Here is a 23,758-nt window from a genome sequence, read left to right as displayed (position 1 = left end):
TGCCCATTGGAATTTTAGCTGTACATGTCCAGATTCCTGCCTGATAAAAATAATTTCTCAACATTATATGAATATGGTATATTTTACTCCAGACTTGCACTTTACTTGAAATAGCTATACTAATCATCAACCAGAAGAGTTTGTAGGATGGTCTGACATCTGTTAGCACAATTTAGTAGTACTCCTCCAATGCAGGATCGCCTTGAAACTTAACACACACACATTCATCCCATGGTCCATTTGGTCCTAAATGAAAATGGTGCTGCTTCTGACATCCAGTATGGCTGCTACAATGGCATCCTGAAACTCTTGGTATCACTACTGCTGACAGGATGGTTCTGTCAGCATGGGGTTTTCACCAAAAAAAATCTTATGATATCTTGTTGATGCAGAATGAAAATGGCACTGATCTGTCATCCAATACAGCTGCCATGGCATTCATCTCCAAAATCATCTTAATCACTACTCCTGAATGGATAGTTGTAGCATTTTTAATAACAGACTTCTAATGATATGGCCTTTACAGAAGAATGAAAGTCAAGAGTCCAAGACTAGAGACTTCTAGAGTCCAAGACTAGAGACTTCTAGAGTCCAAGACTAGAGACTTCTAGAGTCCAAGACTAGAGACTTGGGTCAAGATTGTCACTGCCATGGTCTTGGATTGTTACCTGTATTCTCAATGCAGCACATGTTTCTTGAAGGTTTGAGACACAAATCCTTATTCATATATTAACACTTCTAGTAAGCTTTTGAAAACCTCAATCAGTTTACACAATTTTTGGAGACCTGGAGGGGCTCCAGGATCATAAAATAGGGCACTACCAAAACTTAAGTGTGTCAAATCAAAGATCTTTGAGTGCACTTTGAAATTGGCTAGATATTTCTCCTCTAAATGACCCTTGATCATGGGTAGAAGGTTTTTAAAAAAGAATGGATGCCAGCAAACCATTTTGTAATAGTTTAATGAATAATTATTAAAATATGTATTTAGCTGGTTTGCCAGTGAACTTGTCATGGCCGGTTCCCAGTGTGCATCATTGATTTCTAATTATTAGATGGAATATCATCTATTGTACTGTGTTTGACACTACTGGAAATGCAAAATGCTTTGTTTTATAATTTTGTTCTTCTTTAAAAATTATTTCATGAACCTATCTATAATCAATATAAAATTTGATGTAAAAAAAAAAACAACTGTGTTATTAGCTTAAAATTGTGCTTGACCAATAAATAAACCAGTTGCAAAAAGCAGGTCTCTTGTGAATATTTGCCATTGTGGTTCCTCTTGTTTTCTGGCCAATATATCATCATCAGTAGAAATTATTTTGATGGTCTCAGTCCATAGGATATGAAAGTTGACAAAATTGCATTCATTGATCAATTAAGTGAATGGATTCCAAATTAATACTTTTAAATATTATTGAAAGTTCAATTCTGTAATATTATTTTCCATCTTTTATAGTGTGATATTTGTCAACAACTTTGCATTTGGACCTCAAGTTGATCACCAGGTAGGTTTGATGATAATATTTTTGAGTCATATTTCAATATATTTTTAATTTACATTTCGCCATCAGAATAAAATAAGATTAGTTTCACTTGATCTTTTATGGCACAGCAACACAAGTAGGTTATTTGGTGCCAAGACAAGTGGGGCGGAATGCCTTTCTCAAAGACTTGCCACAATAGATTACCCAGTTTGACCTGAAGGATTCAAACACACATCCCATCAGTCCTGTGTGTGGAACACTAACCACTAAGCCTTCTTGGCTCCTACCTCTGTTAGTTGCCTTATAGCAGTGGGTCTTGGAACAAAATTGGGGTTGTTTTTGCATTATGCACGAGACAGCATTGGGACTCAGAACAAAAGGGTTTTTTTTGTTGTTGTTGTTGTTGTTGCAAGCATTGGTCGTGTCTTTTCCATTGTGTGTTGCCCTTGAACAATTGCTTCTTTTCAGAGACCAAAAGATCAATTTCAACCAAGCTTGTAAAGGAGCATCTTGGCACAATGGCTTTTTAGATGACACCAATCTGCCAAGAAATAAATCATCACTAGTAAAAATAGAAAAACCTTGAAACAAATTCGCAAATATTGCGGAACAGAATTTTGGCCAAATTGGACAGAAATCATTATGAGAAAATTTTTTACAAAATTCTGCCAGTCAGTCACTGGTACTTAAACTAAAAAAAGCTTTTAAACATCTTGTCCAATACAGCTCAGTATGAAGGGCATTCAAATTTGTACAAAAAATTCCAGCTCAGTATGAAGGGCATTCAAATTTGTACAAAAAATTCCAGCTCAGTATGAAGGGCATTCAAATTTGTACAAAAAATTCCAGCTCAGTATGAAGGGCATTTAAATTTTATCAAAAAAATTCCAATCTATCATCAAATATAGTCACTGATAGAAACAGTTGAAAACTTTTAATTGACTTCCTCTGTTAAACTGCTCAACATAATTTTGCAAAATTTGACAGAAAGACCCTTCAATATTGGACAAATGATTCTACTGTGCGTGAAGATACAATAAACATCAACTGCACTGAACAAAATTTTTACAGAGAACAACCTGCTGGTCTGTAAGGCATTAGCTATTGTGTGTGATAGCTACAATCTCGTTTTATCATCTGAACTATTATATCAGTGGTAACTTAGTATAAAATGATTAGATCTAATTGATTTGGACAGCAAATATTATTTGGTATAAATCAGATCATTGTTAAATCATCAAAAATAAACGAATGAAATACATTGCTTTTGCAAGTCAGCCTCTTGTGTCGTATCAAAAGGGGTGGACTATGTTGGTGGGAGTGGAATGGTGTGGGCAAGGTTGCATCTGATACTTAGCTTTGTAACGGACAATCATACTGATTTGTTATTTTGTGTATTTTCAGCTGAAATTGCGATTTGCTAACATGAAAGAAGGAGCCAAGATAGTGTCTTCCAAAGCTTTTTGCCCTTTGAACTTCCGAATAACAGACAGAAATTTAAGTGGTATGTATTTTGTATTCTGCAATGTAGAATCCATGTGGTTAAGTTATTAAATATGTGTCATGGATCATTTTGTTTATTTACACATTGAATAAAAAAAAATTAGAGAGGTTAGCCTGTATTAAAAAGAAGAAAACATTATTGCCTTTGCTGTTTGGTTTTGATTGCAAGTAATCAGAAGATATTCAGAATTTTGTTTGTTTGTTTAGTATCAGAATAGGACTTAAACTATTTGTGACATTTAGAAATAGTTGTAAGAAAAGGCCATGTCAGATAAATTTTGAACTTGCCTTGAGGTATCGCCTGAGCAGCAAAATAAAATTTCCAACCTTTTTTTAATCTTCTATACCAGTATACTGTAAATCACAATTTTAACATCTTTTATTTTAACATATTAGCAACGTAAAATTTTAGCAAAATACTAATAAACAAAATTACATAATCCGATGGTAGTTCTACCTTGTGTACCATGTATACTCCTGTACAAGTCATGTCCAACTGTAAACAGCACATGCCCAGGTCTGTCATTGCATAATACACATGCAGATCTGGATCTATGCAATTTGTTATGAGTAACCAGTAGAACAAATAAATAGACCCAGATCTGCCAGTGCATTATGTGACACCTGATCATGGTTTATGTTTGCAGTTGGACCCGACTTGTACACAAAACTATGCAGCAGTGAAAATTATATGTGCTTGCATGCTATGTCAGCAAAGACAAAAATAAAGTTTGGATTTTTATTCCAACACTATCATCTAACTAGACAAAATGTCCACATAGAGGAATGTTGAATAAAATTATAGACATTCTATAAAATCACAGCCACAAGTTTTTCACTAGTTTGTTTTATATGCTTACTATTACATGGCACTTGTGAAATGCTGGGTACATATTAGGGCTGCAACATTTAATGGCTTCGTTTAATTTACAACCAGCAAATATGTATTAAAAAAATTGGTAACAGTATAAATGAACATATATTTGTGGTGTTAGTAAATATGCATATCAGTGCAGTCCATTCATTTGAGGTGTCAGTTTTGTTTCATCATGCAGATATATGAAATAGTGTCAAGACAATCCTAGGGACTTTTTTTACCTAATTTGTCAGATGTACTGGATTTAGTTGCTTGTAAGGCAATTCCAACTGCAAACTGCACAAACCCAGATCTGTCATCACATAATAATCTGGTTTGTTAGGAGTAATCGGTAGAACAAACAGTATAAACCCTGATCTGCTGGTGCATTGTGTTAAGCAGATAAGGATCTTTGATGTTTGCAGTTTGACTATTCTTATAAGCGAGTATTGATGATATTCAATAAAGATGTGTTACAAAAAATATTGTTTCAAGTTGAGTGAGGTACATCATGTACAGTGTGAATGTATCTTACATTAAACTAGCTTAAGGTGAATTACAGATTAGTTGGATTAACCAGCATCAATTTCTTTGTTGTATACTGTGCACAGTTAGAAATTTTGAAAATTGATGCGGCCTTACTCCAAATATCTATTCCCATGTTCAAAAACAGAAATATCTTTTCGGGTAGATATTGTACTGTGTATCGAGAATAATGACACTGTTAGTAAGCTTTGAGAGAATAATTTGCTTTAAAAATTTGCTAAAATGTTGTGCTTATTTTTAAACAAATTTGATTTACAACATTAATTTATAACAAAAACATTCTCACATTTTAGTGACAAAAAATCACTTCTTTTTTTTGTTGTTGAAAAAACCAGTTTTGGTACTGGTATGTTCATAGCATTGCATGCAAGCAACAGTAAACTTAGAATTTATTTTGAAACTTATTAAATTGTTAACTTGCAAGCTGCTTGATATTTAAGTATTGCGTGCTGTTTGAATTGTAGAATTGAATGTTTCAGATAGCAAACAGTATCTTTTCAAATATAGATTTCAGATCTAGAAATTCATATATTTTTATGTCCCACCAAAACAATAGTGCAGTTTTACTCTTACCTTTACATTTGTCCATACTTTCATCCATCCAGCTTTGTAAAAATGATGGTCACCCAAAAGTCCTGTCTTGATGGCTATCTTATTGCTGTTGCAGAAGAGTCCCAACTTTTTTGTTGAGCCAGCATTTATCATTGTGAACCCCTTGGTAGGTCCTCATAATAACTGGCATTTATCATTATGAACTGTGGCGTAGATGAGTTCACACAGATAACTGCAGATGCTTGATGCAATGCACAATAAGCAACCATTTACATCTCTTGGAAGGGTTTAGCTTGTCTTGGGAATATTTAGAACTTGTCATGAGAAAACCTCTATGTGCGAGTCAATGAACCATTACTTTACAGAAATTGGCTCTTCAGTATTCTACCATACTATGCTTTAAACTGTCAATTTCCACATATGATATCATCTTTAGCAAACCTTGTACGATTGGAAACTAAAAGTTTGTTCCATTTTTTATCGTATCTACTGGGCAGTAAATGAGAATGGCGCCAATCTGGAGTCCAGTACTGCCACCTTGGTAGCCATTTTGATAGTTCTGTTATTGATACTCCTGGACATAAAGTAATCCACTGTGGGTTTTCACTTTGACATTTATATGGCTGATATAGTGGCCATCTTGAAAATTTTGTTTTGAATACTCATCTCGATTGAATGGTTACATTAAGATGGAATTTTTACCAACATGCTTCTTATGTTTATTTGAACATAAATGGAAGTGGTACCAGTCTTGCATCAAATATGGCAGTGCCATGATGACCCTCATGATAGTCTAATGGATGGTTAAAATTTTACCAAATCTTCTAATAATTTCTACTTGGTCCTGAAAGAAAATGGTGGTGCCTGTTTGAAAATCTTGATATTGTTGCCGCATCTGTTCAAAAATACTCAAGATGGTTAAAAAAAACCTCCAGTCTACAGTTCAAAAGAACAAATGGTCTAATCTTGGCTTCCTGGAAATTCTTTACAACCAGTAGAACATCAGACCCTTGATGGGACACTTGTTTCATCTGTTTATTGAAATAAGTTTCAAAGATTTTTAATGTTTTCACCTTTGAACTTTTATCTTGTAAGATTATGCATTTAAATTTTCTCAGGAAGTGTTTATCTTTCTAAAGTTTTGAAGTTTTTTCCTTTCCATTTTTTTGAAACTTTTAATCAGCACTCTGTAGCAAAGATTGGGCTGACATGCTATTAAATGAATACATATCATCGCATGTTTGTTAAGGGTTATGTTTAGGTCATTGTATGCATTGGTGGTGGGGCATCCATGTTTCATGAACACATTTCTCGTAGATAACAACAGCCATTAGAAGGCATGTAACTTGGATAATGTAAAATTCATGTTCAGAATAGTCTCAAGTTCTGAATAATTGGCTTAATCCTCATTTGTACAGTTTATTATAATTTTGTTTTAATTGGTTTGATTTTGTTCATTTGAAATTTACATGTCATTTTAACTTGCATGCATTAGTGTATATAATTTTTCTTTTTTCCTTTTTCTGGATTGCAAGACATTTCAGTGGATGCTTTAATCTCATTTTTGAATCTCATTTGGCAAGAAAAGTGAACTGAAATCTAGAATGATGGATTCAAGTCCAATCAAACTTGTTCTTCTAAGTAGGTCACTCTGACTTACATTAATGTAATGTAACTTCCTTGGAGCCAGTCAATTAAAATTTGATCTGACAGTTCTCATTAACATAGGAAAACCGGAATTTTCTTATGTACCCAGTTTCGCTGTAACTCGATTTACATTTCATGTCTGATTTTCCACCTGGGAAAAGCATAACAATGGATTGTTATCGGCACAATATAGACTTGACATATCATGTTAGCCGTGAAAGATTGTAATTTGAAGCAAGTTTAAGTTTACCTCCAACTCCAGATAAAGCTTATTTATCTGGGACAGCCGATTTTGAACTTTAGTTTTTTTTATAACACCTGTGATTTGAAAAATGCTTTTGGCATTTTTGTCCGCTGATTTAATGTCTTGCCTTGACCCGCTGTTTTTCCAGATATTGGCGCGATAATGCATGTTACTGTGCTGTCTCCATTACGAGGATCTGTCTCATGGACGTGCAATCCTGTATCATACTACCTCCATACTGTAGATAGAACCATGGTGAGTTAGAAGAGTTAGTTCCCTTGGGTATTTTCAGTGTTTATACAGTGTGCACTAACTCTGGTGTCTTGCAGATTTCATTCTACCATTTTTTTTTGTTGTATCTGCACTCTTTTTCTTATTTTACTCAAAATTTGAATTTTTGAGGGTAAAAGAGGGTTGCTTTTCTTTTTTTTTGTTGTAAATTCCATGCAACATGGCAAGAGTTGCAGAATACTTCATGTCATTTTTTTCCTCATTTTTTAAAATCCATTTCCTTATTTGCCTGTTCTATTAATTTCTGATTCATTGGTTGTATTGTCATTAAACTGTTAAAATACTGTAAAACTTACGGAGCTGGTGCACACTGGCATACTTCAGGTGAATCTTTAAAGGGATTCACAAGTTACCTATATCTACTATGGATATAGTGTATGTTCATAGATGATTTAGGCCACAGGAAGGTAAGGTTAGGTGTAAAGTGTAAAGTGTACATGCTAACTGTGCTGTTGCAGATATTGGTACCATCATGCACGTCACAGAGTTGTCCCCCCTAAGTGGTGCAGTATCGTGGACTGGCAAAGCCTTCACCTACTATTTACACACAATCGATAGATCTCTGGTGAGTATTCTGGCATTGTTGAGAGGTCACAACCACAACATTGTAGCAGGAATTGGCATGAGAGTATCAAGTGGTATTGGCATTCATCAGGATATAGAGAGAACAGTAATATAAACACGATGTGTTAAATATGCCTATGTTTTGGTGTAAATGTTTTGAGTGTACATAGTGTTTGCTAGAGTGTGAAAATGGATTGAAGTGTAAAGTGCAAGGCAGCTGGGCATGGTTTATTGCAGTCTCAAGTTTGCACTAATGTAATAGTGTTTGTAGATGACAGCAGCAAAACAAAGGGACATTGAATGTCAAGGTGTTTGAGTTTGAAGTCTAAAGTTTTAGAAAATTGAGACAGTCTGTACAGGTAGCGAAGTGAATGGACACGGTTCTTTGTACAGTGCATGTGGTGAGAGATTTTGTGATGAATGAAGCAAATGGAAACAACTTGTGTGATGTTTATAATTTACTTTATTTCCAGATTGGGAGTTGGATTTAGGATCTGTTTCAAAATTAATATTTCAGCTAGGATTTTATTTGCCCCACCTTTCTGGTAATCTTGAAATAATTGAGCAACATGTGCACAGTACTTACAAAGGCAAGTTAATGACAAATGTTTAGATATGAAAATGTGTTCAGACGTTGTACTCTGAAGTTCCGCATTGGATACCTGTAAAAAGGGTACTTAACATATTTGTTATGAAATTGTCCTCAATTAATTTTCCAGTAATCCAATCAGTAGTCTTTGTACTTACCGCAAATATAAAAGTTTGATTGGTCAATTTTGAGTAAGGTAACAAGTCAGTAAGTCTTACAGATCTTACAGTAAAGTCTTGTACAGGTCTGCCTGTACATAAGCTCTAGAAGATCTGGTTGTACTCGCCCAGCAATACATCATTTTACCCCACATACCTAATATAGGAAGTAGCTAGTACTTTATGCTCAGATTTTGATCCATTAACTTAACTTACTGTGTAACTGAACTGTATTTTCATATATATATATATATATTATGAGGACATATCTGACTACTTTTGTAACTTTATGGTATAATTTAGTGTGCTTGATACATTCCTCCCCATTATGAAGAAAATTTGAATGAAGCTGATTTAAGATTTAAAATATTTATTTGAATATGTGTATTAAAAAAAGAATTAAAAATATTGTGTTAATGGTAAGAGACAAGTACTGTATACACTCGCTTATGAGTCCAACTGCAAACTGCACAGACCTGGATCTGCCATCACACAGTGTGCCGGACAGATCTAGTTCTGTGCAATTTGTTAAGAGTAATCAGTAGATTAAACAACATAGACCCTTATCTGCAGGCACATTATGATATAGTAGAACAAGATCTGTTGTTTGCAATTTGACTCAACTAATTGTAGACACTATTGATGCCAGTTTTAAATGAGAATATATGATAAAGATATTATTTGTATGAAGGGTATTTGAAAAGTTCTGAATATTTTGTTATATTTTGTTTCTTTCAACCTGTCATTGAATTTCACAACAACCAATAGATAGTAGACAACCAATAGACAAAATAAAGACATGTGACATGTAAATGACAAGGACCTCAAAATGTCAGATGGACATGAATTCAGCTATTGTACAAATTACATACAATAAAGTCTGAATTAAGTTATGGATTTCTGTCAAGTGATTTTATCATTTTGAAGATGATTATGTAGCCATGGAAGATTACACATGTTCTGGGAGACCATTGTTTATACATGATGAGCAGGGAAGTTGATGCTTTGAAGTTGGCCATTGATGAAGATGCTTGATACATAGTGGAGGATATCTCTACTATCACAGGCATTAATTCATCAGCTGTTTTTAATGTTTAAGAATTACTTGAAACTTGGAAAGGTTTGTGCATGATGGGTGCTGCATTTGTTGAAGGCTGAACAAAAAGAGACTGGTTGATATTGCAGAAATGCTAATAACCAAATATGAAGATTGATTTGAAAGAGAATGTCACAGGTAATATGCAATTATTTTTTAACCAGATGTGATAGCAAATAAAGTTTGGATTCGAGAAAGCACACAGAATGCACAAATCTCTTAATGTAGTTGGACTATCAAGGATTTTTTTAGTCCTTTTTATGCAAAGGCCCAGTAATCAAGGTACTTGAACCTGACTCTGCGTGTGCCACTGGACATTTTTATGCAAAGGCCCAGTAATCAAGGTACTTGAGCCTGACTCTGCGTGTGCCACTGGACATTGTTATGCAGAGGCCCAGTAATCAAGGTACTTGAGCCTGACTCTGTGTGTGCCACTGGACATTTTTATGCAAAGGCCCAGTAATCAAGGTACTAGAGCCTGACTGTGTGTGCCACTGGACATTCTTATGCAAAGGCCCAGTAATCAAGATACTTGAGCCTGACTGCGTGTGCCACTGTACATTTTTATGCAAAGGCCCAGTAATCAAGGTACTTGAGTCTGACTGCGTGTACCACTGGACATTTTTATGCAAAGGCCCAGTAATCAAGGTACTTGAGCCTGACTATTTGTGTGCCATTGGACATTTTTATGCCTCCAAAAATTGTTGCCAACAAATACAGAACACTACCCAATCGTCTGTCTGCAAACATAGGTATCCATCTACTCTCAGAAAATGTGCTGACATAAAAGCTGTAATTGTGACAAACTTCCTGAACAAGCCCAGCCTCCAAACTTTGCCAGAAACTGCATTGATAGCCCAGATTTCACTGCAAGTGACTTGTGCCTGAATCCAGTTGTGAAAGATTCACTTAGTAGCAAATGATTTGAAAGCTGCCATGCAGTTGGAAGTGGTTTTTAAGTGTATGAACATCATACCCAAAAGTAAACACAAATTGGCTTTGAATAATTGGATAATCAGACTGACAGAGGTGGATAGGGGTACATCGAGGGATGCATTAATAAAGAACTCAGTTGTGCAGTACATTAATACTCAGGACCTTGTATACTGACTGGACTTGTATAGGCATAGCTGACTTAACAAGCTTCAAAGCCACACTGTGAAAACAATTCATCCACCTGACATAACAGACAGTGGAGTAACCCATAATTTCATTGGTATACTTCTTTGTCATAAATGTTTAACACTTAAAGAAATTTTCCTGCATGCAAGTTTGTTTTAAACATTTTCTGGTAGTTTTTGTTTTTTGTTCATGCTTCACATTTGTTGATGCCAAAGTTAAATGCTTTCTTCATAATTGATATACATAATTAAATGAATTTACCTATCATTTTTCAAACTTAATATTTTGCTCATAGATTCAATTTCTTCTGAGTTAGTCACAGGTGATGATAGTTATCTGCATTTATATTTTATGCATGAGTAAATATTAACAGAACATATTAAATTTTCCTTGCAGCTAGAGAAATATTTTATGAGAAAAATCAATCCCAAACAGGCCAAGGTGAGTTCTCAATTGGTAGCTTTAGCAGAGATTTTATAATTTTGCAAATTATGACTTGAAAAGGGATCAGTAGACTTTTTAATCTTTATCACATCAGTCCATAAAGTGAGAGATCATTTTGTACCCTGCTTTCCATAGAAAGGAGTTCATTAAATTGGGACTTTCTGTCAGTCCCTCCGTCACACTTTCATTTCTACACAAAACCTCCCTTGTTTTTGGATTTCAGCCTAATTTGTAATGTGGCTGGATATTGATGAGACCTTGGCAGAGTTAATTTGTAAGCATTCTGTATCATCATTTAGGAGAGTTATCACTTATCAGTCTTAACTGCATTCAGTTCTGCACAAAATTCTCATAAAGATGCCTCCCCAGTAGGGAGGGAGACTTAGGGCTGTTCCATTAAAATATACATGGGACCCAGGGAAGACATTTTTAAAGTGGAGTACTCACCCATAGATGCAATGTATGATTTTAATATGAACTCTGTGAGATCAAAAGTATTCTAGCATACATTTTTTTAAAACTGCCTTCCCTGTGTACAATTTAAACAAAAGGAACAGCCCTTAGTGCTTTTGATTGTCACACTTTATTGTAAGCAAGATATCTAAAACCTACAGATCTTATCGACAGGTTGCAAAGCCTCAAGAGTTTTAACAAAATTGAACAGCATGACAAAATTACTGCATTTTTATTGCTCTTTTTCATACACATTGTGCTATTCTTTAAATTCTGAAAGCCACAAATTTCGGGTCAGTATCTGTGTTTATATGGGCTGATAACAATGACCTTTTAAAAATGTGAAATGTTGCAGTCTGTATAAAGGATTGTTTTGCATTCTACATCATTTAGCAGAGTTGTAGCCCTTGATGGATTTTGCCACACAGTCATTTTCACATGACTTTGTGATTAAATTTCAACCAAATTTGGTGGGCAGCTTGATATTGATAGGATCTTGGCTGAGATTGATTATCAGCATTCCTGGTTGTCCAGCATATTCACTTGAAGTTCTGCACAGTAGCTCTATTAATTTAACTGGTTTCCAACCAGATTCGTTTTCACCTTGTTATTGGTTAGACACGTTCATTTTATAGTACATGTGTATTCTGTCATTTATCATTCTTATATCCACAGAATGACAAACTCAGCCACTTTCTTTTCTTCACATAAATTGGATTGGAACACATTTGGTCAGCAGTTTAATGAGGAAAACCTAAGCTGAGTTTGATTATTGGGGATACTTCGGTACATGTTCAGCATGCAGCATAATCTTTTAGTGGAGTTATTGCTGTGTATTGTTCAACTCACCAACTTTGCCTTTTTCACAACTCCTTTGGTATACATTGTTATATTGATAAGATCATGGCTTTGTTTATTTTTCAGTGTCCAACTTGAATCATTTAACAGATTTGGGCCCTGATTGTAGGGCCCACACACTTTTATCTACGCACAATAATTTCCCTTAAGTATTAATTCAGGATTTCAAGAAAATTCTGCATGTTGCATTATTTTGGTATAGCTTCAGCAGAATTTTATTACCAGCTTCATACATAATTGTTTAGTGGTGCTGTATCCACTCAGTGTGGGACCCACATGTTAAATTCAGCTTTATATAGACGAGTACCATTATCTGTAGTGTCTTCATTGCAGATTTTACACAACTTGTTTACTACTGTATACCATTGTCACCTTACCATACTGTAAAACTGCACTCCTATTTACTACTTGTATCAGTGTAGTTCTTGCCTACTTTTATCATATCCCAGTGTTGTGTTGACCTATGTGAAAATTGTGAAGAGGGTATTCATGTGCTTTGATACTATAGTTGACCACTGAAATATGTAATTTTATGGTCAAAATAAAATATTTTGAAAAGAACATCCATTGCCTACTAATCACAACATTATTGGTTTGCACGAGAGAGTAGAAAAAGAAAGTATGAACTAAGGTTATATTTTTCTATTGCAGGAGGAGGAGAAGAATGATGTTCGAAAGGACAGGAAAGGCAGAGTTGTTAAATCAATTCTACAGAGAAATCAGGTATTGCTGTGAGCTGAAAAAAACTTACCATTAATCCACTGGAAGATGTTTAGGGATGACTCTTCTATCATCAGACAAGTTCATGTTTACAGCTGATCTGGTCATGGACCAGAAGAGCTTATGGGCTGGACTGTTGTCCATTGACCATCTATTCATTAGCAGAAGGTTGTTATCGCTAATCTTAATAAATTATTTGGAGGAATGCCACACACATTCATCGCAAAGTTTAGTTGATCCTAAGGTAATGGTGCTGTTCAGACATCTAGTATCGCCACCACAGTAGTAATCTTGCTATAGTTATTTTTTCAGAGTTGATACTCAGATCAACTTGGGGTGTTCACAAAAAAAAAAAATTGTGCAAATCTGATATCCACTTCAGCTACCATGGCAGCCAACTTGAAATCTTGTTTATCTACTCCTGAACAGGAAGTTATATTGACATGGGCTAAAACTAGAAGACTTTTAATTATGCCTAGTTGGTCTTAAATGGAAATGGCAATAGGACGTCCAACATGGCTGCTACAGCATCCATCATGAAAACTGTTATTGCTATTCCTCCTGAATGGAAAGTTGTATCAACATGGGGTTTTCACCACAAGACTAATCATGATAACCTAGTTGATCCTGAATGAAAATGGTGCTGATCTGACACCTCATATGGCTGGTGTGGAAGCAGGCTTGAAAATCATTGTGTTGCTACTTGTAAGGGAAAGTCGTATTGAAATAGGGTTTTAATCAAAAGACTTCGCATAATATTTATTTGGTTCTAGATGAAAATGTTGTCCTTCATACATACAGCATGGCTGGTGCAATGAACATGTTGAAAATCTTGTCAGTAAGTATCCTGAATGTATTTTCATATTGGGATGTTTTTGTCCAAAAGCATTCAAAATGGTGCCTAATTTGTCCTAATGGTGCTGATTTTACATCCAATATGGTTGTCACAGCAGCTAACTTGAAAATCTTACTACTCGAGAATATCATAGATTGGTTTCAGCACCAAGAAAAATACTATGCCATTAGACTAACCTAGAATATACTGTTACTCAACTAGCGGTTTTAATGTATGGTGTTGATAGACCTAATGTCCGTTGTGTGAACGGTTGTTTCTGTGACACTTCATTTGCCAACTGTAGTTGCTAATCGAGACTCTTTTATAAGTGTTTATCAGTATTGAAGAGTGATATCAAAAAGGAAAACACAATAGCAGTACTAAATGAGCACTCACCCAATTGTTCAAGCAGTTGGAACATTCACTTGGACAGGTAAATGTTTAATCCAGACCCTATACATATATGCATAGTTCACCTATGAAACTGATTAATAGAGAAAATAAGGACTTGTGTCAATATGGGATGGTCAGTATGGAAACTAGTTAGGTTATAAAAGAATAATTTGTGCTTTAGTTAAGTTATAAAAGAATAATTTGTGCTCAGTCAACTTGTACTAAAACATAACCCTTTATTGTTTTGGGATGGTCGATCATCCATCCATCCATTAGCACTAGTTTGTTATCACTGCTCCTAAACTACTTAATGGATTGCCATGAAACTTTACACACACATTCATCTCATGGTCTCCTTGGACCATGATGAAAATCATGCTGCTAATACATCCATGAGAGATGTCAGTGGCCTCTTGAATATCTCCTCCAGAATGGATGGTCATATCAGCTTGGGGTTTTCTTAGTCCTACAGATGTCTACCCTGATAGTTATGTTTTTAAATTGACATCTTACTGCCTAAATAATGGCATTGTCTAGCATGTTCCCCAGTTGACTGACTGGAGGACTAAAGGCCAAATGTTTGGGAATATCTCGCACACTTGACAGTGCATATTATACTTTTCCACAAATTAAAGTTGTGTTGCTTTAGTGAGACTTTAATGTCTTTTTTTCTAATAAATAAAAATTCTCACACAAGCAGTTGGACATGTTTTCAAGTTCCTTTGAGAAACCTTTCAGTTCATTGGAATGCTGTGGAAGCTGGGATTGCTGCAGTAGGATAAAGTTGAAGTATAATTCTTTAACGAAGTAAATAAAGATATACTAATACTGAAGAAAGTGAGATTGCTTTGATTCTTACCATGCTTTTAACCAATTTTGGCATTCCCAGCTTCCATTCCATTCCAGTGAACTAAAATATGGTTTTTACTGAGAGACTTTTTATGATTTCATGGGGTGCAGAAATTTTGTCAAAATCAAGTTGACCACTGACAAGTAAATAAAAAGGTCTCTATAAAAAAAAAACTTGCTAGTCCATATTTTATAATTGAAAAGAATAGTGAAAGACATCAGTGTTAAAATGTTTGCTTTTATTTACCTGCACCCTTTAATGATTGGTGTATGGATCTGTGGCATGTAAAATATACTGGATATTTCAGCTTGTCTTGTATTTGGGCTTTTATGCTCAGTGTCTACAAATCAAGCAAGAATGCATTTTGTGTGTGTGTGTGTGTGTTGACAGTGCGACATTCCTTATGATAAACTGTCCTACAATCAACTTTTACCTGCTGTTGAGGGGTATCTCTTACATACATTATACAGATGCAGTTGTTTGATCTTCATTGGCCTTAATCCAAAGAAACTCTTGCATCCAAGAATCTTTAAACTCGTATTCTTTTTTTTTAAATTATTTTATTTCCTGTCAAAGTCATGTTTTGTTTTAGCCCTTTTTGTTGGCTTTTCATTCAACTTTTCACTATTTTGCCCTAGCTTTATAAGAAAATGATCCATCCAGATGCATTCTCAGGAAAAATCATCATATTCACACATCATGATCTCAAGGATTCCTGCAGTTTGTTCAAAACAACAAATTCCATGAGGAAGCCCCACCCATTAGCCAGTGAAATTCATTCTGATATAACCATCAAAAGATATCGGTTCAATACTTCCTGCTTCCGTGGGTTGTATCCATAGAAGCTGTGGCTGGTTTCAGTCCTAATTAATAAATATCAACGTACACTGTGTAAATATACAGCGCACCTTTATGGTACTGTCTGATAAGTGTGAATGGCGCTTGTATAATTATCTCTCAAACAAAGTGGGAACTACTGCCCTTTCAGGTTACAGGCCAAAATTTACTTTTCCTTGGACAAGTAAGCTTGCTAATGTTGCTTGTCTGTAAGAGCATTTTTCTGACTAGGACAATACAAACAATGGATCCAATGTGGCCAGCATGGCAGCCACCTTGAAAATCTTGTTATTGCCACTACTCCTGAATGGATGATCATATCAACTTGGAGTTGTCACCAAAAGACCACATACGATGTCCAGTTGGTCATAAACGAACATGGTGCCAATGTGTCATCCAGTATGGCTACCACACAGTGGCCATCTTAAAAATCTTAGTACCACTACTGTCCTGAATGGATGATGGTATCAACAGGAGGTTTTCACTAAAAGACTTCTTAAGAAAATGGTACAGATCCAAGATCCAACATGGCCACCAAAGCAGCCATCTAGAAAATTTATCATCACTCCACTTGAAGGGAAAATCGTATTGACATCAGTTTTTCACCAATACACAAGTGATGTCTAGTTGGTCATAATTGGTGCTGTTCTTGGGTTTGATATAGCTACTACAATAGCCAGCTTCAAATTCTTGTTGTTGCTGCTTATCCTGAGTGAATGTGATATCTTCTTTGGGTTTTACTAAAAGCTTTCTTATAATGTTTTGAAATTAAAATTATGCTGATCTGAAATTAAAAAGATTCTGATATGATGTCTAGAAATTCTTGCTAAAGTCATTTTGACAAGGGGTTTGCATCACAAGGGTTCTTGTCATGTCTTGATCGTCCTGAATTGCTAGTCCTCAATATGGCCACATTAGTGGTTGGTTTTAAAGTATTGTTGTCTCTACTCCCAATTTGATGGCTATATTAACATTGAGTTTTCACTAATAGACTTCTTATGATATCTAGTTGGTCCTCCATGAAAATGGTACCAGCCATGCATCCGATATGGCTTCCGTTATGGCTGTCAAGAAAATCTTGTCACTAATCCCCCAGAATGGATCTTTATGAGATGGGAGTTTTCACTGAAAGACTTCTAATGGTGTCCACTTTGTACTAAATGAAAACAACAGTGTTTCACTGCTGATTAATATTCTCCCTATTATACAGGAGGAAAATCAATGTGTAAAAGATCAGAAGAAAAAAGTACACAAGGGCGATCATACGTATCAGGCTGCCAAAGTTCTGGACTTTGATTCCATGAGCAACACCAGCTCTGAACCCTCTGTCACCAAAGGAGAGGAGGTTGACTTTGCCCAGCAGGAACCACAGATATACGGTCCCACAACACGGCGACAATGGTGTGAATGGATCACACGACCCAAGTCATCCCTCACACATCCAGTCTCAGTGTCCTCATCAGCAGCCAATACATCTGTGGGATCCTCTTCTACAGAAGAAACTGAAAATGTAAGTTGTACCAGCTTATGTTTATTTGTCAGTTCAATTTGTCATTGAGTTTTTTTCTGTATTTATATGTTACCATCCTGTCTAGACCTGGCCTTGCATTCCTAGTTTTTCCATCACAAGAGCTCAGTTTATAGAATCATGCTTCCTTTCTACCCATGTCCTTGGAAATTTGCAACAATATTTCATTTAAGCACAGAATTGAGCATGGAGGAAAGTTCCATACGTTTGTCTTGCTATGCTGTTGGGATGTTTAAGTCCCAGGTTTTGGCTCTATTTTCACTCGGCCTTGAAAGTTTTTTTTATATAATTTTCGTTCAAGGCCAAGGAGAATTCATTCACAGTCATTAAAAGGATAGAAGATGTTCACTTCCAGAAAACATTAATTACCTGCCACCAAATGAGAAAATATTTTCTGTCTTTGGTTGCATCATACACGTGCATACATTCCAACCATTACGCTTTTTTCCCCACCAAATTGTCTTATGCTTGCCTCTATGGATTTAGCTTTTTGGGTATGTTAGAAAAATAAAATTAAAATAAAGCAATAAAAGTTGTTTTTGTAATTTATATTATCATCTCTTTAATTCTACTCTATATAAAAATTTGAGAATATTCTAAAAAAGAAAGATTGCTGCATAAGAATAACATAAGAGCTAATTTTTGTCCATCATAGAGCTAGCTGCATGTACTTTCCCTCTCTATACTTGTAAAGAAAGTGATGCCCGATAGTAATTGACATGGACTGGTTGACTGCTGGATGAAAATTCTTGGAGCAGATGGTCTTTTTGAACTTCAGAACATGTCCAATCAGAAAAAGGGCAATTCAATGTTGCTTTAGAAATTTGTAAAGAAGAATATGAGTGATGCAATACTGCAGTCAGATTGAGGACAGAATCTGTGGACTTCACAGTCATTTGGCAAAAGTTATAGACATGTGGACTAGTTAAAATGAGTGTTGAATGTAAATAATTTTTTGGTATGTTTTGTGTTTGTATTCTGGTTCTACTCCATGTGAATTTTGCCCATTGTACAAAGATCCAGGTTAGTGGTAAAAATAAATTAACATTTTTCATACATTGTACTATAATTATAGCAAGTAACATACTGGCTCTGATGTCGTAGCCTCAGCAAAGTATGGGTACTAATGTTAGTAATAGTAACATATAGATTACGCTTTTTTGCCACTTATATTAGCAAAAATTATGCTTATGCCTCTCTCGTGGTCAGCACGTATGCACAGGAATCTAGATGCCACTAACAATTTTGGCCCTGTACATCTGGTCTTAAGCCGGAGATTATCTGTTGACACTTGTTTTCCATTCTGCAGGAGTTAAAATAAAGAACTTTTAAACATTAAATAGCATTTAATTAACATATTAAACATACAGCGAGTACATTCAGATAGCCCTAAAAATTAAGGTGTAAACGAAGTCAACAGAACTAAAAAGTCAGCATCCTCTCCCTCCTGGTGAATATAGTGAATATAGGTCTTGGGTTGTGTACATGTACATGTAAATATTGTGCAAGTATGGTGCTAAATAGAGATTAAATATTTGTTGAAAATTGTCACTTTAGCTCCTTGACTGGGCATTCTGTAGACATAAAACAATAATTTTTTTAAAAGCAAGAACCAGGAAGTGACTGTAACTAAAGCTAGGCTTGTGTCACAGTGTACTTGGCTTTCCAGAGCCTGATAAATCCCAACGTCTGGGCCCACGATTATGACATTTTTGACCCAGCTATTTTTATTCCATCTGAATTGTGGTTTCAGCGCATGATAGGCTATGCATGGCAGCCAGTATATTTGGTGGAGGCATGTAAATAGAGTCATTACATGTATGTTGTGATGTATATGGAGATAGAGGCAGAAATAAGAAAATAATACAGTTAGAGGAAAATATATCTTCCATATTTAGTTGAATATTATTAACTGTACTGCATGCTTTGTGTGACTTCTATGAAACATTGAGACATGGATGCCATTAAACTGTACCCAGAATAAATTCATTTCAGAAGTCAAAAATTCACAAATCAACAAAATGAAATGTTTAGCCTTTGCAATACTGTTTATGACTTTGATCACTTTGTTGTTGCTGTTCATCTTAATCAGAGAACAAAATTAGGCAGATTTGACAAGTCGGAAGAAATTAAACCAATCAGAGATGTTGTCCTAACCAGGAAACGTAATAATTACCAACTAGACTTCAAGGAAAGTTCATGCAGTCTTTAATGTCAGTGCTTTTCACTTTGTGAAAATGAATTTAATTAAGTTATGTTTCATCCACTAGTTTTTTTCTTCTTTTCCTTGTGTATTAACCAAATTATACATAGTATAAAAGTTTGTAATTAAGTGAATAATGGATAAATCAGTAAATTGATGTAATTAATTAAAATTTATTTGATAAACAAAATAGTTCCTTTCTTGAGGGGTATGACTCTGAAGAACAAAGCTCAAAGATTTAAGCATTACAATTCTGATAATTTCATTCCACCATCTCGTTTTCAATGACTTAAAAATAAATCCTAAAAATTGTGCTTTGTATAAACTGTTATTTTATTTTGAGAAGTAGATGCGTATTTAAAAAGTGGATGCCTTCATCGTTGGATTGTTCTATCAGCATAGTATCATTACTCTGACAGACAGACATACCTCAGAGGTCATGATTTCAATCTGTCGGAGTGGTTTTTGTTCTAAATGACAACACTGCAGGCCATATATCATCAAATGTTGGTTATATCAAGAATTACAATTTACATCAATAATAACAGCAGAAACTCTGTTCACCTGACTTACTATCTCTCTAACAAAATGACACTATAATTACTTTTGAGAGTTTTCAATGAAAACAACTCTTTGTCGGCTTATGTCTGAGGACTCTCATAAAAAGTTTATGAACATTATGAAGATCACAGTCAGCTATGTCCTCTAGTAACCAGGATTGTTTGGGACATGGAGTCTAGACTTATGAAACAGAACGTCTTTACTATTTATGGCTAACCCAGATATGTACTATTTTCAGTTTGTTTAAATAAATAAAAAATCATGTTTTTAATTATATCCATAAAATTTTAATAACATGTCCATAAATCCAGAGATGCTGGTGAACAGTGTTTAGTAATTTTCACTTTGGTCCTACATTCATAGGCTGAAAGTGAGCATGAATCCATAAAGAAACAAGAAACCAGGTCCAGGAAGCAAGTCTCAAGGAGAGTAAGAAATATACGCAATGCTTCCCTAAATAGAAGCTTACGACGAAAGGAAGACCACAGGAAAGAAACTCGAAAACAAAAGAAAAGATCAGGTATTGAGTGCTGTGAGTGATATCTTGTAATCTGTATATCGTATATACTTATAAATTGGGTCAAGTGCAAACTGCATAGACCCACATCTGCTGTTGCATAATGAACTGGCAGAACTGGATCAATGCAGTTTTATTAGGTTAGTCAGTTGATCAAACAACATAGACTCATAATGACTTTGTTGTTTGCAGTTGGAACAGACTTCTAAGCATCTCTACCGATGTCGTGATGAAAGACAATTTGACACAGGTCTCATATGAATCATACCTTGCACTTAACATTTGTCAAAGCTATGTTAAAAATCCAAATCACACACACAAACACCATTTGTAATTACGACCTGCCATCTAACCATTTGGTTATGATGTACAGTGCATTTCTTTGTCAGAACTAACAAAAAGGATTTTACAAAATTAAAAGCTATCTTTCCTTGCAAATCCTTGTGCTTAATTGATTTGCAATTGTCAAAATTTTAAACAATTACACACACAGATATTTAGTTGCCGTTTTGAAATTATCAAAATTCGGTGTAAGCATCTGCCATGATCCTACTGATACCTCCCGTATGTATCTCAATATTGTTATGGCTTTAATTATACTGTACAGTGGTGGAATTCGAAGGTTATACAACTTCAGGCAGGATTCATGTTGACGTTACTATTTCCCTCAAACATATCTATATGCAGCAGTGAATACTATTGTACTTTGTGGACACAGAATTTGATCATGTCTTTCTTTTTTTTGCTACAAATATGTTTTGTCTTAACTTTTTCCCAACTAGTTTACTTCTACATTGTTAAGAAACGTTATTTTCAAATCATGGTTTACACACCTTCTTTACGCCCCACCCCCCAATCCATGAAATCATCCTTTCTGGAATGAAAAAGTAACTTTTGAAGAGAAGCATTTGTCAAAATTGGGGAGTTACAGTATGGTAAAATATACCACTTTCCTGCTGAAGATTGCCTCCCATCAGATGTGGCCAGTTTCATAAAGGGATCTCTTAAAGGGGGAATGCTGTATTCAATTTTTTTTAATTCTTTTGAGATTAACAGAGTATGGTTCCTTATGAAAATGCCACATTCCTTGCTTGGATGGTTGTGCAGATTTTTTTATGAGTATCATGTTTCTACAACAGCCAAGAAGCATAGTCTCTTGACGGCCATGAGAGCAAAGGCAGCTGCAAAAACCAGGAACAAGGAAAAAGTGCTTGCCCTAGACAGCTTGAATTTACTCCACAACCATACCCTTCTCTCAACCACAACCACAGGTAAGAGGCCTCCTGTAAAGTTTCATCTTCTTGCGTCTGCTTTTATTACATTGTGGAAAATACAAACCTGTTACACAGTATATACTCACTTTTAAGAATATTGCAAGGTGCACAGACCCAGATCTGCTGCTACCACATAATGTACTGACAGATCTGGGTATATGCAGTTTGTTAGGAGTAAACATTACATCAAGCAACATAAAACCTCATCTGCAGGTCCATTTTGCCAGGGCAAATCAGGGTCTTTGTTGTTTGCAGTTTGACTTGTAATCAGGTATATATGGTACCTGCAATCTCATACTCTACACATGGTACCTGCGATCTCATTTTCAATAGCACTGAGGAATTCCAGTATAAAACAAGCTTTATGCCATTGGTTCATTAGCTACACTTTTTTTTCTTTGCAGTTAAGTCTTTATAAAGATGAAAATTAACAGTTAGATGGTAATTTCTTGCCCCATGCAACTTGAGCATTTTGTCCACCACAAAGTTGCTGGTAAAATTTGATTTTCTGATGGAGGTGCACATCTACCACTCTCAAACCAATTAAGATAGTTCAGATTTATTTCTAATTAGTATGATTAAAACAATGAAATTTATGGGTTTTTAAAAATTAAATAAAACAATAAAGGCCTTAAATAAACACAATTTGTTAGATAGCATAATACATCAATACAGTAAGGGACCATGCAAGTACCTTAGAATGTAAGCACTTTAAAAAAATGGAAGGTATGTAAAAGTGCATTTAGTACTTAGATATATAAAAACAATTGCAAAATAAACTTAAAAAAGGCAGTTTCCTATACTAACAAAGGCAGTTTCCTATACTAACATCCTGTATCTCATCACTCTCAAGGCTCATTATTATTAAAACAGAAGAATTATCTCAAATAAGGTATTTTGTAACTATGCAGAGAATGACGTTTTTCCAGTTATGATTTATACATCGAAGTAGGCAAAAGAATTACTTGGCAAAACTACTTTCCAATCCCAGTCTACTGTTGTAGTGGTAAAGACTTAAATGATGGTCTTCAGTTACTTTGCAGTCAGTTCGCATAAGTTGAATTTTAGGGAAAAGTTTTTGTTTTGGCCATATGAAACCATCTTTTACTTTGTTTCTGTTCCAGACAATAAATGCACTGTCAATTACAATGATCGTAGTATGACCAGCATGTCAAACTCATACTTCAAGCCAACCATCCAGAAGCAAACAGTCTCTGCTCTGGAAATGGGTCCAGCCTTACAGCAGTTAATGGGTAAGAAGGCTTCACATATTTTATTAAGACCAAAAAATTTGACTGAAACAACTATTCTCTTATCCTAAAAGTATAGCTTATCCTCAACTTATTTTAGAAAGTTTAAGATATTTAGCTGGCTAAAATTGTTGTCTATATTCAATATAAGAATACATTATATCACTTTGTGTCCAATTCTCTGTATTTAAAATCGTTGCAAGATATGTTAAATACATAATTTCATTAGAATTCACCCAGTATGTTGCTAGGTTATGTTAAGTAGATAATTTCATCAGAATTCACCCAGTATGTTGCTAGGATATGTTAAATACATAATTTCATCAGAATTCACCCAGTATGCTGCTAGGATATGTAATTATCCTAAAACAAAATTA

The 23,758-nt window shown here is 35.0% G+C and overlaps 1 protein-coding gene across 5 annotated transcripts in view; it reads left to right on the top strand.

The window, feature by feature from the left end:
- Positions 1–23,758, top strand: part of LOC149806446 (uncharacterized) — an 84,019-nt gene that overhangs the window by 27,625 nt on the left and 32,636 nt on the right. For 2 of the 5 annotated variants that reach the window (XM_089953414.1, XM_089953394.1), the window contains exons 10-18: positions 1,463–1,511; positions 2,895–2,994; positions 7,588–7,694; positions 11,055–11,099; positions 13,065–13,136; positions 17,259–17,558; positions 20,704–20,860; positions 21,997–22,128; positions 23,256–23,384. In XM_089953414.1, coding sequence (XP_089809540.1) covers positions 1,463–1,511; positions 2,895–2,994; positions 7,588–7,694; positions 11,055–11,099; positions 13,065–13,136; positions 17,259–17,558; positions 20,704–20,860; positions 21,997–22,128; positions 23,256–23,384 — 1,091 coding nt within the window. Of the gene's footprint in view, positions 1–1,462; positions 1,512–2,894; positions 2,995–6,986; positions 7,094–7,587; positions 7,695–11,054; positions 11,100–13,064; positions 13,137–17,258; positions 17,559–20,703; positions 20,861–21,996; positions 22,129–23,255; positions 23,385–23,758 lie in introns of all 5 variants that reach the window. The other 3 variants (XM_089953433.1, XM_089953405.1, XM_089953424.1) reach the window with 2 other exon arrangements.

This window comes from Sinohyriopsis cumingii, chromosome 1 (assembly GCF_028554795.1).
Source record: "Sinohyriopsis cumingii isolate HCF-2022 chromosome 1, ASM2855479v2, whole genome shotgun sequence".
NCBI lineage: Eukaryota > Metazoa > Mollusca > Bivalvia > Unionida > Unionidae > Sinohyriopsis > Sinohyriopsis cumingii.
Note: the sequence above shows the minus strand (reverse complement) of the source record. Positions and strands in the feature narration are given on the sequence as shown.